Consider the following 17,750-nt stretch of genomic DNA (forward strand, 5'->3'; position numbering starts at 1 on the left):
AATTTAAAATTTAGATTTTGGTAGAGTATGTTTTAAATAAAAGATATTATGCATTCCTTACCTACATGTTAATAAAGTTTTAAGTATCGGTTGGTGTACATCACTAATAACACCAAATATTGATATATAATAATACAAAATAGATATCGATATTAAACATACATAATATAATCAGTGCTAGACTTCTAGCCCAATAAAATGTTGGTTACCAAGTGAAAGTGAAACCACGTAACCACTTAGGATCTTTAATCATATACATTGGCGGAGACTCTTAGAGGCCAGGAGAGGCCATGGCCTCCCCGATTTTGAGGTTGATAATACATATATGTATATAGGTTAATTACGAAAAAATCATTAATATGACTAATTGGCCCCCGATTATGAGCTTCCTATAATGATGTAATATAACTTGAAACAGGATAAAGAATCAACCAAAAAGTCTACAAATCACTGAAAAAAATCAAAACCAACCTTCATTCGTTTGGAAACCAAATCATAGAAGAAATTACTCTCAAACTCTATAAAAGCAAATAATCATAATCTAATTTACAACTTTTTTAACTCAAGTTTTGAGTTTATGAAAACAATAAACCAAAAATACTTATTCCAGCCAACGGAAAAATATATCTCAAAGCTGCCGATAAGAAAACATCGTCGTTGAAAAAAGAAATCTCAAATCTGACCAGAAACCGCAACAAGTTGTTTGGCTCCTCACACCGGTCATGAGACTGCTTGCCTCTAACCTCTAGCGTGCTCTTTGTTGGCTGCTGCCCCTTTCCTCTCATGTATCCTCACCACCGGCGCAACAATGAAGTTGTACGTATTCCCTTTGCATCTCTTTTTTTACTTCCATCCTACTCATAAATAGATAAGATTGTTTATACTTTGATTACTGTAAAGATATCTATACAAAATATATGATATAGACTTTTGAGTCTAGAAGCTGCCACAGTGTAAATAAGTGAATAACTACTATTACTTTATTAAATAGAAATTTCTAGCTTGTTATTACTAGTTAGTATAGTTAAAAATAGATAAAGAAATCGTTAGTAGCTTAGTGTAGTTAGAAATTTATAATAAAACATATTTATTAAGTTTATTTATATGTTTTTGTTTTAAAAAAAATGATATAGTCCATGTAGACACTAAAGTAATTACTAATTACTAACATATGAATATATAACACTATGACATTAAGGCAACTAAAATCCTAATATATCAAAAGTCCTAATCCTAATATATTAGAGATCGTAATGTATCATGAAAATGTAAGACTATAAGACGACCAAACAAAATAAAGAAATCATTAGCATGGTTAGAATTTTATATTAAAAACTATATTTATTAAACTTGTTTATATGTTTTCGTTTTGAAAATCTTATTTCGGCCCCCGCAATTATAGTCTTCGCGTTCCACCCCTGATCATATAAACATTTTTACATGATTATAATTTTCTATTATTATAAGATGAGATTTATACAAAAGTTGACTGTAGTTTAAGTAATATTAACCAAACATTTTTAATTAGTTGCTCCAAGTCATAACTAGTTGGAAATGAAAATGATAATGTATGCTTATCTATAGATTGAATAGTCACAAATAAACTTAAACCTGGGTACTTGGTTAAGAATCAGTTCCCGCCGGTTCCAATTTGGTTCCAATATTCTAAGAACCACCGGTTTAGATTCCGGTTTTGGTTTTGGTTCCAGTCAAATAGGGTGGGATACCCACTTATGCTCACCCTCCAAATATGAGCATGCAAACTTAATCATTTTGTAAGTGTTTAACTATTTTTTATAATAACTTTTAAGTTTTAATACTTCTAAAAGTTGAAACCAAATAATAAAATACTTAAAACTTTGAGATAAAAACGTGTTTTTATAATGAAATGACCACTAATAAATATTAGTAATAGAACTGACCCGGATCCCGGGTTTAAAGAATGACTTTATCCGGGTTCTGGGTAATCCGATTTTCAGGTCCTTCGGGTCGAGATAAACTGGGTTTAAGAATCGGAACCGTTTTAGGAACCGGAACCGGTTTTAAGGGTCGGGACCGATTTTTATGAAAAGTTTAAAATATCAATATCTCATTTGTTTGAATTCATATTAGCATGAGTTTTTTTTTTTTTTTTTTTTTTTTTTTTTTTTTTTTTTTTTTCAGAGTGTAGTTTATAGTTTGTACATGGTTTTAGAATATAATTTTGTCATTTTTGAGTTAATATTCATTGAATTACAGTCCCCCAAAGTCCGGATATCAAAACTGTGAATTTTTTGTTTTTCAGCTTTATTTTTATATTTTGTGAAAATTTTAAAATACAAATCCAATTCGTTTGACGTCGAATTATCATGAGGTTTTTTGTACTGTATAGTTTAGAGTTTTTAAATGATTTTAGACTATAATTTTGTGATTTTTGATTTCATATTCATTGACTTATAGTCTCTCAAAGTCGGGATATCAATGTTGTGAATTTTCTATTTTTCAACTTTATTTTTATGTTTTGTGAAAATTTAAAAATGCATATCTAATTCGTTTGAAGTCGGATTATCATGAGGTTTTTCGCAACATGTATTTTAGAGTTTGTAGATTATTTTAGACTATACTTTTATCATTTTTGGTTTCATATTCATTGACTTAAAGTCCCCAAAAGTCAATATATCAATGCTGTGAATTTTATGTTTTTCAGTTTTATTTTTATATTTTTGTGAAATTTAAAAAATATATATCTAATTCATTTGAAGTCGGATTATCATGAGGTTTTTTGCAACGTATAGTTTAGAGTTTGTATATGGTTTTAAATTATAATTTTGTTATTTTCCGGTTCTAGACTCACTTTACCTGGTTCTACCCGACCCACTTTAATGTTTACAGGTTTTGGATTCTAGACCTATTTTACTCGGAACCGAACTAGAATCGGTTCTTATATACATGTCCGGTTTTCGGTCCTACAAAATCCCGTTAATCGGTTTCGAAATTTTCCAAATTCCGTGTCTACCTATCCGGGTTTAGACCAACTCTAATTCCTAGACTTACTCATAAAAGAAAATAATAAAGAAAGAGGGGGGGGGGGGGGGGGGGGGGGCGTTAGGATATTATTATGGTGTTGGGTAAACGCGCAGTCTAACCTAGCCCAGCCCCAGACGACCGATTGAATTTTGTTATCGCGATTCACACAACATCGTCAAAATGTGTAATCCAATTCTCATTGACCCAAACCCTAGATTTATTCCCACTTTCTCTGTGTTTCTGTCGGTGAATTCGAGACGAAGAATTTGCATGTTACATTGATTCGCAGTCACGCAAAAATCTCTATCAGATCTGGTTGATTGTATCGGTAAGTTTAATGTTTGTTTTCTTGTATAATTTTTAGTAGAATCATATTTGTTTTTTATTTCTAGCTAATTAAGGTATCGATTCTCTCTATTATGACTTTAAATATCAACTTCAGTTGTTTTGAGGTGTAATTAACGATAAGGTGCGACTACTTTTATGTATATTAGGCAAAGGAACGATGGTTATTATGACGGTGAGCATAGAAGGGGTTGTTTAATGTTCATCGATTATGATTTTCTATTTAGTAATTTCTTTTTCATCATGGAAAACCACACATAGGCGATAAATTCTTTTTCTGTTCCTATCATCTTTCCGAAAGAGTTGCACTTTTGATTGGAGTCAACGAGTACTTTAGAGCTACAAGTTTTCCATCGATCTTGTTTATATATTGAAGTCTTTGTTAGACTATTAGAAGTCTCGACTATCAAATTGATATTCATGGCCTTTTTGATTGAAAAGAAGTTGTAAACTAATAGGGGTGGATAATCAATGGTTGACTTAGCAAAAACTTTTGTAATGAGGGGTTTATTTCTCTTAATGGAATCTGTCAGTTTGTTTTTAAGACACAGGGTTGTTGGGCTATTTTTATCTTGCTCTTATGCTCTTTTCGGATGACTTTGAGGAGGCAAGTTTGATGCTTGTTCTCATGTTCTGCTTTGTGGAGTAGGTGATAAATTGTGTTGACCTTATTCTATGTTAATGGTTACTAGTTTAGTGCTTTTTTCCTTTAAGGGGTTGAACTTTTATAGGTAGAAAAGTGATGATATTGGCTACTTATCTCTATGCTTATGATATTTTCTTTCATGGCTGTTATGAATATGATGAAATGAATACATCTGTCTTGACAGGTTGAACACAATTTCTTCCACCTCAAGCATGTTCTGATAGGTTATGATTGTGAAGATGGATAAAGCAGTTGCTTCTTCATCACATGACCTCGCCCAACGTCTTTTTGACAAAGTAAGCATTACTATGATCTTTGATTATTACAATTACTCTTTTTTTTGTTTCTATTCAACATGTGATTCATGTATTCAAATACTCACTTGCTTTCTTTGCATCTTAGAACATTGAGTTGGAAAATAAGCGCCGAAAGTCAGCTCAAGCAAGAGTGCCATCAGATCCAAATGCTTGGCAACAAATGCGTGAAAATTTTGAAACAATAATACTTGAAGACCATAGCTTTTCTGAGAAGCACAGTATTGAATTTGCTCTATGGCAGTTACATTACCGAAGGATTGAGGAATTCAGGGCTCATTACAATGCTGCATCTGCTACAGATTCAACCACATCTAGGGCAGGGGGGGCTGCCCGACCTGACCGAGCTTCAAAAATTCGTCTGCAATTCAAAACTTTCCTCTCAGAAGCTACTGGTTTTTACCATGATCTAATTTTAAAGATTCGGGCCAAATATGGACTCCCAATTGGACAATTCTACCCTGAACCCGAGAACCATAATGTGAAGGAGAAAGATGGAAAGAAATTTAATGAAGTTAAAAAGGGTTTGATATCCTGCCATCGTTGTTTGATATACCTTGGTGATCTTGCACGCTATAAAGGGCTTTATGGGGAAGGTGAATCAAAAAGTCGTGATTATGCAGCTGCTTCAAGTTACTATTTGCAAGCAGCTTCTCTTTGGCCATCTAGTGGGAATCCACATCATCAGGTTAATCATTAAGTATCATTAAAGATTTAATTTAATTAAGTTGTACGTTTATTTATATAATTATATATTTATTTTTTTTACGTTTTGCAGCTTGCTATATTGGCTACTTATTCAGGAGATGAATTGATGGCTGTATACCGTTATTTCCGAAGTCTGGCAGCTGAAAATCCCTTCTCCACTGCAAGGGATAACTTGATAGTAGCCTTTGAGAAGGTATGCATTCTCAAAAATAAATAAAGATTTTGATTTTGTTCAAAAATGGCTTTAGAGGAAATAAACAAAATAAAAAACTTGTTCATATTCGCAACATTATGTCTTGTGTTGTTTGTTATGTTTACAATTATTTTACATGCAGAATCGGCAAAGTTATAGTCAGTTGCATGTTGATTCAAAAGCTTCTTCTGTTAGGACAAGAGGCAGAGGAAGAGGGAAAGGGGAGCCAGGTGTCCGATCAAAGGAGCCAATTACCGATACTACCCCTGATGTGGAAAAACCAACTGAAATTCGCCAAGTGTTTAAAGCTTTTCGTGTTCGGTTTGTTCGATTGAATGGCATTCTTTTCACACGCACAAGGTATGTATGTTCTTAGACAGTGGTGTAATGTTTGGTATGATGGAATTCAGAATGGAATGGAATCGTTCATTCCATTGGAAATTTGGAATAAAAAGAACTTTCTGTAGTTTGACCGAATGAATTTTTTTTTCTTTACATCATAAAAAAATGCAATATATAATCCATGTTTATTATGTGGTTTTTGTTTAATGGTTTTAATTAACTTACAATTTTGTTTCAAAAAATCGCTATTTTATTCATTTTGATTTTATTTGGGTTTTAATGAGCTTTTTCTTTGTTTAATTTTTCATGTGGTAAATAAACAACATTAACTAAAGTTAAATAATGTATAGAGTAGGGGTTAAAACTATACAAATGGCATTAAATTAAAATCTATATGAAATTAATTCCATTCCTACAAGATAGCCAGATCTGATAATAGAATGTAATCACTCATTCCATTACCTTTTTTTTATTCTATTAAGTAGTGTTTGGTATGATTAAATCAGGGAAAGAATGGAATGATTCATTCCATCGGAATTGGAAAAATCTGTTTGTTTTGTCTAATGGAATGGAATGAACCAGTTTTGGAGGAATGTGATTCCTTCCATTTCTAAATTTTTACTCCTTACTTTAGGTTTATATATATATATATATATATATATATATATATATATATATATATATATATATATATATATATATATATATTACTCTATCATGGAATTGAATGAAAAATTGCAGGAGAACTCATTTTATTCATCTAATTTGTGGTGAAACAAATACTTTGTTAAGATTTTTTGCTATATACATTGTATTTAGATATAATATAAAAAACAATTCTTATCCTATATGCTAACAAAACATGATAATGGAATGTAATGACTGATTCCATCACCTTTCCAATTCCATTACTCTGTGATTTCATTCCATTCACTAATCACATGAAATATTATTTCAGCTTGGAGACATTTGAAGAAATCCTCTCTCTAGTCACCAACACTTTACAAACCCTTCTTTCTTCCGGAGCAGAAGACGAGCCAAACTTTGGCACAGATAATTCCGAAAACGCCCTTTTCATCGTAATACTTGTCACCATACTTATATTCACAGTCAACAACGTAAAAGGAGGACCCGAAGGTCAAACATACGCAGACATTGTCCAAAACACAGTTCTCCTCAAAAACGCCCTCATCACATTTCACAATCTAATCGGTCAACTCCTGAAAAGATGCCTACAGTTGACCAATCCTTCCTCAAGCTTCTTACTTCCCGGAATCCTAATTTCCATGGAATATCTCGCTTCTCGACCCGATGTTATTACTGAAACTGATGACTTTTGGACCCACTGCATATCTTTCTTCAATAAACTTCTCTCTGCTGAAATCAATGATATGACAAGGTATGAAGAGAGGAGGGAAAATGATTATCAGCCTGCATTGTGGGAGGATTTTGAAACCAGAGGATTTTTGCCCCTTCAATCTGCCCAAACTTTTTTGGATTTTTCAAGGAAGCATTCTGTTTCGGGTGATAAATCGGCTCGTGTCAAGCGGCTTCTGGCTGCTGGGAAAGTTATTGCTGACCGGATTACAGTTGACCGGAAAAAGGTCAGGTTTGACCCCAACATGAAAAAGTTTGTTATTGGCATTGAAACACAGAAACATGAAAACAAATCAAATGGGGTGATTAACGAGGAGGCACCTGCACCTGCACCTGCACCTGTGGAAAGTGATGAGGAGGATGAAGTGATTGTTTTTCGGCCAAATTTGATTGATAATCGGACGGAAATGCCCCTGGTAAAAGGGACCACTCAAGAGGAGGTTGAGAATGTGCAAAGTAAAGATTCGGGTACTACTACTACTTCTCAGTTTGCGGTTCCGGTTTCGGTGTACAATGCAGTCGGGCAGCCATATCATCAGTCTCCGATGTGGCCGGGCAGCCTTACGGGCGGGTTTAAAGGTTTAAGCTTAATGGAAAACGGGCATGCGGGTCAACCCGGAATGCAGAGTTCAAATGCTGCACTTCCAATCCAGCAGGTTATGGGTATACGTGAAAACAGTGTAAATTACGATATCATCCCTCCTTCTGGACCAGATCCTTACATTGTGGGTCGAAACACGTTCCCAAATATGCCGACTAGCTCTTTGAAAGTTTCTACGGGTCGACCCGTTAGACATCTTGGACCCCCACCTGGATTTAGCTCTGTGAGACCTAATAGTAATAAGCAAGTGGGACAGAATCAGAATCAGAATCCTGTGAATGATGATTATAGCTGGTTGGATGGGTATCAGTTGCAATCATCAATGAAGGCAGGGGTACAACCGGTAAATTTCGGGACCCACTATATGAATATGAATATGAATATGAATGAATCCGTTGCTACTACTTCTAGTTTTCCGTTTCCCGGGAAACAAGTTCAAGTTCAGTTTGAAGGTGCAAGGCAGCAAAACTGGCCGGAAACCGCCACAGACCACCGTGAAACACTTCAACAGCAGTATGTTCCCCTTCCCCGATTGGACCAACAAGGGGGACAGTCTACATGGAAAGGCAATCAGTTTGTGTGATTTCTCTGAGCAGGGGACGGTATTTTTCTTTTTGACCCTTGTACTTTCAAGTTTTTACATTCTTTACCCTTGTATTTTTGTATGAAGTTTGTTTTGTCTGTGTTGTGTGAAGGTCATTCGTGATTGTTCTGATGTGGCATTTGATCCTCTTCTTTATCATCATGACATGAAGTTACACACTCCAACTTAAACCAAATCAATTTTCTTAAATTTTATTTTGGAGTGTGGTGGTGCTGGCAATCTCGGCATGCTTGCAGCCAAAAAAGTGAGCATCAACTCTTACACTACTATCACTTAAATTGTTAATAGGGTGATTTGGGTTGTTATTATTAATATGTTTTTAAGGTTTTATCTTATTTACAGAGACTGTGAGTGGCTTTCCCAGTGGAGTCGGAAACAACCTGGTACTGTTGAGTTCTACATTTGTGGTTATTTGGGTTGGGGAGGGATGTGGTCCATGTCAGCATATCCATATCCATATCTGCCTAAAATCTGTATAAATGTCACTTGTGGCTTTGGCTTATCTCTGGAGATGAAAATGGTGGAACATCACAATGGAAGCATATTATAATAAATCATAACATATAAATGTTTGTTATATTCAACTTCTGCCATTCGCCCTGATGCTTCTCTGTATGTTAGAAATAATCTTGGTTTTTTGGTTTTTGTTTTTTATTGATACATGAGAGAGGTATGTTTTTACTTTTGTTTTTGTTGGATTTTGAACAAACTACTACAATTTCACATGATGTTTGTTGCTCAATAAATTTTTATTTGCTTTAGTAATTGTTGTCTATTAATTTTTTCAGGGTCCCGGTTATTTGATATAATAAAAACGATCATCTTTTTTATTATTATTATTATTATTATTATTATTATTATTATTATTATTATTATTATTATTATTATTATTTTTTTAATTTCCTTAATTTTATATGATAAAATTGTCTTTTTTTGTTATACGCTTTTCACTTTTATTGTTTTCGTGCAACAATTTAATACTTAAGTTTGTTTCTTGTTACTGTTTTCTGTAATAGTTTTATTTCTTTGATTTTTGTGCGTTGATTTTTCTGTCGTCGTATGATAATGGTAATGATTAATGTGTTTGTTTTAATATTGACCAAAAGTATGCAAAAAAAAAAAAATTGTATTTTAAAGTCTGCAGATTGTATAAATAATAAACCACATGATATACATACACCTATTAAATTTAAAAGGCATTTGCTGTCTTGATTCTTATGGTCATACCTACTAACTTGAATCCTATTTGCATCAGATTTAACAAACCTTAGAAGGAATCTATTAGTAACTTAAAAAATTGTTAAACAAAACTTCAACTCCTTAGCTGAAGAGTACCTTTCACCTAAATGTGGCCTAATTTTCTTCCATTTTGTACTTGGGTCTTCTTTGTTGTGATGTTTCTTTCACTAGATGTGTTATCATGAGACTGATATCATGAGACTGTATTTACTGTTTCATCATCCGCATGCGTTACCTACTTCTAACTTAAACCTCACAAATTCGAATAAGAAAGGATTACGTGAATATTGTCCTCCGAAGTGTCTTTATCACTGTTTTCAAGCTCTTCATTGACAACAAACAAATAGGGCTAGGGGTCCAATACCATTATCCTCCTTTGTATCACAATATGAGCCATCCCTTTCTTAAACGTGATCATCGATAAAATTGAAACCGAAAACAATCAATGAAATTCATCAACCAAAAAACTAAAAGAATAGTTTGTGTGCCACTTGTCATTTTTTTATTTTTTTATTTTTTTTCTCACTCTCTAAAAATGACACATGTCTTTTTTTTTTTTTATTTATTTTTTTTATGATTTTATATTTAAATTTAAATTATTTTACATCCCTTAAAATTAGCATTATTAATAGAGATTTTGAAATTCAAAATATTTGATAAAATAATATTTTGAAATTCAAAATATTTGATAATCAATTACTTGATCTTTGATAAAAAGAAATAATCAATTATAAATAATCTTGTATAGCATTCATTTTGTTCTCTCTCTATTTTTTATTATTATTACATTTTCTATAAACATCTTTATATAAATTTGTTTAAAATATTTTTGTTACATTTATTATCTATGTTATTTTAATTTATCAACCATGTTATAACCAAGTGTGTGTGTGTGTATATATATATATATATATATATATATATATATATATATATATATATATATATATATATATATATATATATATATATATATATATATATATATATAGATATATAGAGTTGATATTGGTACATCGTGTCCGGATGTACTTGAAAGAATCTACCTTCTAAGGCAATGTCATTGTAATCCAAATACAAAGCAACTTTCAGTTCTATAGTAAGAAAAATAAAATAAAAGTAAAATACTAAATTGAGTACAATGTTCAAATGATTACCATAACTATTAAAAAAATGAAAGTATAATGATGTAATATAAAGAAATAAAACCATGATGCTATAATGCACAAACATATGAACGTACATTGTTTGGGTTCAAACATATTTTAAGCTCAAAGCACAAAAAAAAAAGCCCTGGAATCACTAAACTTCATATGCAATAGTAAATGAATTGGCGTTTTAAAAAAATAGTAAAGGAATTGCCATTTGCCAAATTGGCCACACAATGAGTAAAAATTAAGAAGTATGGCTAAATGCAAGAAATAACAACATACTTTTATTTATTTGTATATTATAGCTTCCTACTTTCATTTCTTTCGATTACAATAATCTACTTCTATTTTTTTCTTATTAAGGCATTTTACTTTCTTATATACATGACATTTTCGCTTGTTTAGAAGCCTGCATTATGAGGTAAAAGTGTTGTTTTAAGCAGCTTCATTTCTTAAATTTTCTATTTATCTTTTTCCGAATATATATATTTTTTTCTTTCAAAGAGAGTCTATTTCTCAAGTTTCTTTTTATCAACGCTACCACTAGTCAATACAAACTCCTAAAATGAAAAATAGTAAGTACCATAATAACATTAGAGATTGTTGTAAATTGTAATAAGTATATTCAAGTTGAATAATTCAATCATTCATAATCATATTCATACCCAATAGGCCACTACAAGATCAACACATTTAAAAAAACATAAAAAAAAATCTACTTATCGGTTCTTGTTCTTCAACATATAAACTAATACACAACCATTTGATCAAAGATCAATCAGTCTCGTTGCTTTTCTTTAATCTCTTGGATCTTAGAGGATATCCTTCATGTGTTCTCAATGGCATCCATTTACTTCCCAACACTCTAGTTTTGTTACATTTCTCACCTTTAATATCTGAAAGGCTAGAAAAAGTATCAGAAGGAGACTCGGGCAAAGTTTCTGCCCGAGATGAAACACGGGCAGCTTCTGTTTCTCTAGAATTTCCACAATCTTCTTCCATTATCTTCAAAGAACTACCATCTTGTTTATGATCAAGTTCTGTTTGTTTCAGGATGTCTTTAAGAATCATACTTGTAAAAGCACAAGCTTCGGATTCTTGGGCAGTTGACATTAATATATCGCGTGCCCGAGTTACCGGGAGATCATTGAACGATAAGGGCAACGATCTTTCACATTTTTCATGGGAAAAATTACCAAAGTACCCTTCCCAGTTAAATGGAAATCCTGAAAGGAAATGATCACAAACCTGTTTCAAAGTACAATGCGTTAATAATATTATAAATTACAGTACAAAGTTGTAACAGAAGGTGAAAATTTGAAAGCATGATGCTATATTACACAAATATAAGAATGTAATTTGAGTACAATTTAAAATTTGGTTAAATGCACAACATAGTAATGTACTTTCATTGATTTTTTTTTTTTCGTTTCTTTCTATTACATTATCGTACTAAAAATAAAGAGTAAATTACACGAATGGTCCCTATGGTTTACGGTAATTTGCGTGTTTGGTCCTAACTTATTTTTTTAACTCAGAAGGTCCCTATTGTTTATTTTTGTTATGCATTTGGTCCTTGTCTTACCTAAAAAGACTATTTTTCCATTGAGTTTTTAATTTATTTAAATAAACACACTCCCAACCCCACCCCACTCACCTTACTTTACCAACCCCACTATTTTTTCCTATTTAAATAATAGTCTTTTTAGGTAATACAAGGACCAAGCGCGTAAGAAAAACAAACAGTAGGGACCAAGTGCATAATAAAAAGAAACAGTAGGGACCTTCCGAGTTAAAAATATAAGTTAGGGAAACGCGCAAATTACCCCAAACCATAGGGACCATTCGTGTAATTTACTCAAAAAAATAATATATATAAATACAAACCAATATTCATTGATAGATTTTCAAAGTCCAGAGCTTTAAAAAATGGAAGAACAATGTTGTAAAACAAAAAAAAATGTTGTTTCAGATAAATATATGAAAGTACATTGCTAGTTCTTACATCTAGCCCTAAAAAATGCATTACAAAGAAATGAGGCCTCACATAGGTGAGGTGAGTGCTAAATATATCTTATCCGACTAGATTACATATATTGTTATATAAGTTGAGTACTTTCATTTTTTTTACCTTATCAGGGCATCATGATTTAAAGAATCTATCGAATGAAGAAAAGTAGAACGTTGTGATAGAAGGAAACAAAAGTAGTAAAAAAAATGAAGAAAAGTAGGTTGCTATTTCTTACACTTAAAAGCCTATACAAAGATTTGATGATTGATTACTGATACCTGAGGTGAGAAGCCGTAAGATAGGGTGCGTGAGCTATGTATGGAACCGATAATGGTGATTGTGAAGCCATCAACTGTTTCAAGAGTGTTGTTATCAAGCCTCTTGCTAATTGCTGCAGAATAGAAAACTTTGGATTCCGTGTTGAGGTTGTTGTTGTTGTTGCACCTTTTGCCACCTGATGCTGATGCTGACCCCAAAAGTCGCATTCCACGTGATCCTAATGTCCTAATTTGAATTTTCAATTCCAATTCCGTTAGAATCCACTTGTAATTTTGAAAATCTAACCCTAATTTGAGATCAATAAAAGAACTTAGGTCATCCTTTTTGTGTTCTAGATTTACCCTTGTTTTCCTTTATTCTGATCCTTTAACCTCAAAGTCGGATCAAATTGTAGAATTGCAGTATAAGAGGAAAGTAAAGAATTTAAAGTTACTGTACAATTATAAACCCTAAACTTGAATAGGGGTTTTGTTTTCTACTTGATCATTAGAGGTAAACTGAACATTTTGAAATTTATAAGAGTTTAGTATGAAATAAATCATTACTCTCTGTTAACGTAGCCTCCAATGCCCAATTTTGACTCACTTTCAACCTTTATTAGCCACCATTTGTGCAAAAGAACCTGCAAAGATCATTAAAAGTTCATTAGAAACCAAAGATTTTCATATGAATTTGTTAACAAATAGATGCGAAGCGTAAACCTACTGATTTATTATAGTTCGATGAAGAAATGGGGGTTTTGGATGCACTGGAAAGGTTCGGCATGATGACAGCTGTCAACAAATTTCAAGTTTTTGTCTTGGCAGGAATTATGAAAATTGAATTATAGCCCCATAAAACAAAAACACTCATATATAATAAGCATGTTAAGTAAAGATTTGGAACCTGCAATCCTGCACATAAAATTACACCAAAAGGGTTAAGAAGAGACTAAATTAACTAATTTCATAAATGAAAATTGCTTTTTCGGAATTAAAATAAGATTATTAGAAGATTGGTATGTAATATGTTTCGTTTTGTTAATTGTACCATAAATTACACTGTAAACAAGAAACATATCAAGAATCCCATTATTTTGAACCCTAGTTGATCAATAATCAATTAAAAACGCAAATTAGTAAAGCAGAGAAGTATCGACTTATTATTTGTACGAATCACTTAGAATACAAAAACTCCGACCTCTGTTACCTCTTACGAGACTATCCCCTGAGAGTGAAAAGCGGCTGTGACGGGTCTTCTGGTCATCTGGTGGAGCCGTCGAGGGCAGAGGCTCCACGGTGTATCTTCTGGTGGTGAGGATGGGAGAAGAAAAGGGCGGGATCTCTAAAATGGATTGCTCTCAGTTTTATTTTTATTTTTAAGATTAAGATTTATGACGGAAAATGTTAGGTTTTCAAGGAATCAAATATTAAAAATTTATGTAAGTTTATTTTTTCAGTAAAAATTTATGTAAGTTTATTATTTTTTCAAAAGTCCAAAAAGTCATTTCAAAAGGAATATCAAACACCCTCTTAGCCATGAAGTTGAAAGATGAAAGAGACTATTCAACCAGATTTATCTCTGAAATACAATATCTTTTCTTTTTATCCGGGCAACACCTAGCAAGAAGCTAGATGAGTCAAATAAAGTATAGAGGGAAAAGTGAAAAGAATACAATAACAAACAAACAAAAGGAGACGAGCTCCAGCCGCACTACCTGAAATTTTCTAATGAGCCCCTACATTTAATCCATAGAAACACCATTGATTGTATTTTATCAGCCACTATAGTTGTTGAAACTTTTACTTGCTCAAAAAACCGTTCATTACGTGCCTTCCACAATCTCCACAGCGAACCATACAAATGATCACACGTAGCTTCCTCTTTTTTGGGTACCGTCCCCATGAGGTTGCGGAATCAAACAATTCCACTATGGTGGCAAATGGACCCAATTGTGACACTGCACCACCTCGTAATCCAATCTCTAGTGATTTTGGTGAAATCACAACTAATTAGAATATGATTTGCATCTTCTAACACACTAGAGCAATGTCCATAATTTGTGGGGTTTACATTAACCCCCTTGAGGCAAGAGCCGCAGTCGAGGGTATTCTTCCCCATTTCTCCCTCCATATTAAGCACAACACTTTTAATGGAACCTCATTCATCCATACAATCGGTTTACCAAAAACAGTAGTAAGGGCATAAGCGTCCATTTTTCTCCTAAGAGCAGCAACTATGAAGGATCCATCATCGACAATGTCACAACTCCACACATCAGGAGCATTGGAGGGAATAAACAAAATAATGTGTGCAACCATTTGCATAATGCTTTCATTCCCCGATGAGGCCAACACATCAACCGTCTACTCTCATACTAACCCGTTGGATGTAACTCTCTCAGAACCAAACAATTCTTTCGACTCTCTAATCGGTATAATCTAAGAATAAGTTTTTAAGTTTAATGCCTCCCCACCATTCATCTTGCCAAAACAGTGTGTTGTTCCCCGACTCAACAGTCTTTTTCGATACATTACAAAAGTTAATCCCAATCTTCTGTAAATCAGATGTAGATCCAACGATATTGTTCCATAAGCACGTAATTGTTTTCTTTGCCATCTGATCATACGCTCTCCTAGCAATGTTGTGAATTCCACCAACGACACAGCTCCAATGGGATGGAGGTTCCAACATTAATTTCCACCACCATTTGGCAGTAAGAGAGATTTTAAATGTGCGGATTCACCCTACCCTAAGACCTCCTTATTCTTTTGGGGTTGTGACTTTGTCCCACGAGACCCAATAGATTTTAGACTTGGTATCGCTCCCTCCCCATAGGAATCTATGTCGGATCTTCTCTAAATATTCCATTACCCCCAATGGAGCTTTTAAAAGGGAGATATAATGGGCAGGGAGATTATCGAGGACCGCCATTATGAGAGTTAACCTCCTGCTAAATGATAAGCTCTTAGATTTCTACATAGAGAGCTTAGAGTGAAAATTTTCAATGACAGGTTGCCAGTTCTTGCCGAGGTTCATGTTGGCACCAACCGGTATGTAACGACCCGAGTTTAGAGTGAAAATTTTCAATGATGGGTTGCCAATTCTTGATGGGGTTCATGTTGGCACCAGCCGGTATGTAATGACCCGAAAATCTTTCTGTAAACAATGTTAGCTTTCCGTTGCTCGAGAATTAGTTGTTGTAAAGCTAATTTGATTTAAGAGTATTAAAATGGAATAATATAATAAAAAAGGTGCTATTTAATATATTTAAAATGATTAATCAATATTTAAAAGGAATATATGTAATTAAATGGATTTGTGGGAGCATATAGTAGATATAAAGAATTAAAGGTAAAAATGAAGTGAGGGTTTGAACTTTGAAGTGTCATTAAATGAATCTTAATTTTATTAGAAGACTAGGGTTGGGGTAGGGAGGGTGCAAGACCGAGAGCTTAGGGAACACATAGCAAAATTCATCCAAAACGCTTCCAGGCAAGTCGATCGACGGATTTTATGATTTCTTTGTTTTCGTTTTCCACTGGCCAATACGCACGCTTCTTGAGTTCTGTTCCTTTACTCTTGGGTTGTTATAACAACATAACAGAAAGGAACGATACGGGAGATTGAGAAAGATGAAGGCAACGTCGAATAGGAAGCAAGGAAAAAAAACATGATCGTGAGGCAAGAGAAGGAAGGATCGACAAGTTTGATTCGGGGTAACAATTGATGTCGAAATTAACCTTCATTCTTGGTATGTTTCTCCATTTTCTTCTTCCTCATGTGATTTAGATTCAATTGTTAGTGTTTTGGTAAGAATCACTAGTTGAATTGCTTCCCGATGGTTTGATTAACCTCTCACATTCACTATAATTATTTTGGCTCCATGTATAGCCGAATCTTACTCATATTATATGTGTTCTTGGATGTTTTTGGCTGTCAAAATTCTTCCAAAAACATTCCCTTGTATGTTGTTGATGGTGTTTAAGAATTGGTTAGAATTTTAGATCAATTGCCCTCTATTTGGTGTCAAAAATTCATGTTTCTTTTACTTTCTATTCTAATGATTTCATGTGTAATATTTTCTACATATAAGACTTTTTTTTTGATCCATCCAAAAGGCTCTCAAAACACTCCCTAAAGTTCTTTATATGTGGCTTAATGTTAAAGGAAACCCAAACCTAAATGGTGTTTTCTCTTATAGCAATATACTTTGTTTTTCCCTAAAAGCAATATACTTTGAGTCATGGTGTAACGTTCCAAAAATTCAGACTAAAATTTTCGATTTTTAAATTAATTAAAACCATTATCCAAACAACATAGAAACCATGGTGAATCAAAGTGTATCAATATCATCCAAGTACATCAAAGTAATATAAAAATGCAGAAGGATGTGGTGTGTGCACTGTAATCATCACAGACTCTTCCCTTTGCACCATAAGTACCTAAAACATAAATTGAAAACAGTAAGCACAAAGCTTAGTAAGTTCTCCAAAATACCACATACCATATATATAAAACATATAAATGGACCTACCCCTCATCAGGCCCCACATGACATCGAGTCCCGCTCGGAATAAATATGTCAGTTATCAGGCACCGCCTGTGACATCCCAAAATTTATTGCCAATATTGTAGACAACCAATTCACCGCGAATCTCGTTGTAACTTGACTTATTAAGTTTTAGTGCATCTTAATTAAAATAAATAAGTTCATTTTAACTATTATATGATACCTAATGATATCATACCTCCAAATGTATAAAATCTCAAACGAATCAAATAGGATAAACCGTAACCTTAGTAATATGACTGAAAAACTGAAATTTTGTATTAAGCAGTTTTGAACAAGGCAAACATTAAAACCTTATAGTACATGTTCCCCTATTTCCGAAAATATAAAGAACGTTCAAAACAGAGTTCGTATGCAAAAGATACGACAATTTTAAGAAAAC

At 33.2% G+C, this 17,750-nt stretch overlaps 2 protein-coding genes across 4 annotated transcripts; one reads left to right on the plus strand and one right to left on the minus strand.

Moving 5' to 3' along the window:
- The first annotated feature begins 3,106 nt into the window (after positions 1-3,106).
- On the plus strand, positions 3,107-8,897 carry SMG7 (Telomerase activating protein Est1). 2 transcript variants are annotated; one of them, XM_079024231.1, is made up of 8 exons: positions 3,107-3,334; positions 4,182-4,293; positions 4,400-4,999; positions 5,090-5,212; positions 5,355-5,572; positions 6,513-8,134; positions 8,228-8,380; positions 8,461-8,897. In XM_079024231.1, exons 2-6 carry the CDS (start codon positions 4,225-4,227, stop codon positions 8,113-8,115), a joined length of 2,613 nt encoding a protein of 870 aa, XP_078880357.1. In that variant the 5' UTR covers positions 3,107-3,334; positions 4,182-4,224; the 3' UTR covers positions 8,116-8,134; positions 8,228-8,380; positions 8,461-8,897. The 2 variants fall into 2 exon arrangements, with proteins under 2 accessions (XP_078880357.1, XP_078880356.1); XM_079024230.1 differs by having other exon boundaries at positions 8,479-8,897.
- Positions 8,898-11,126: 2,229 nt separating this feature from the next.
- LOC145086471 (uncharacterized) lies at positions 11,127-14,167 on the minus strand. Of its 2 annotated transcripts, none has more exons than XM_079024232.1 (5): positions 14,005-14,167; positions 13,522-13,709; positions 13,362-13,438; positions 12,816-13,041; positions 11,127-11,774 (listed from the first exon to the last, which is right to left on the minus strand). In XM_079024232.1, the coding sequence occupies exons 2-5, from the start codon at positions 13,579-13,581 to the stop codon at positions 11,301-11,303; spliced, it is 837 nt and encodes a 278-aa protein (XP_078880358.1). In that variant the 5' UTR covers positions 13,582-13,709; positions 14,005-14,167; the 3' UTR covers positions 11,127-11,300. The 2 variants fall into 2 exon arrangements, with proteins under 2 accessions (XP_078880358.1, XP_078880359.1); XM_079024233.1 differs by having other exon boundaries at positions 13,996-14,167.
- Positions 14,168-17,750: the final 3,583 nt, after the last annotated feature.

The sequence above is a fragment of the Lactuca serriola genome, chromosome 2, assembly GCF_051521515.1.
Source record: "Lactuca serriola cultivar US96UC23 chromosome 2, Lser_US96UC23_V15, whole genome shotgun sequence".
In the NCBI taxonomy this organism is placed as follows: Eukaryota; Viridiplantae; Streptophyta; class Magnoliopsida; order Asterales; family Asteraceae; genus Lactuca; species Lactuca serriola.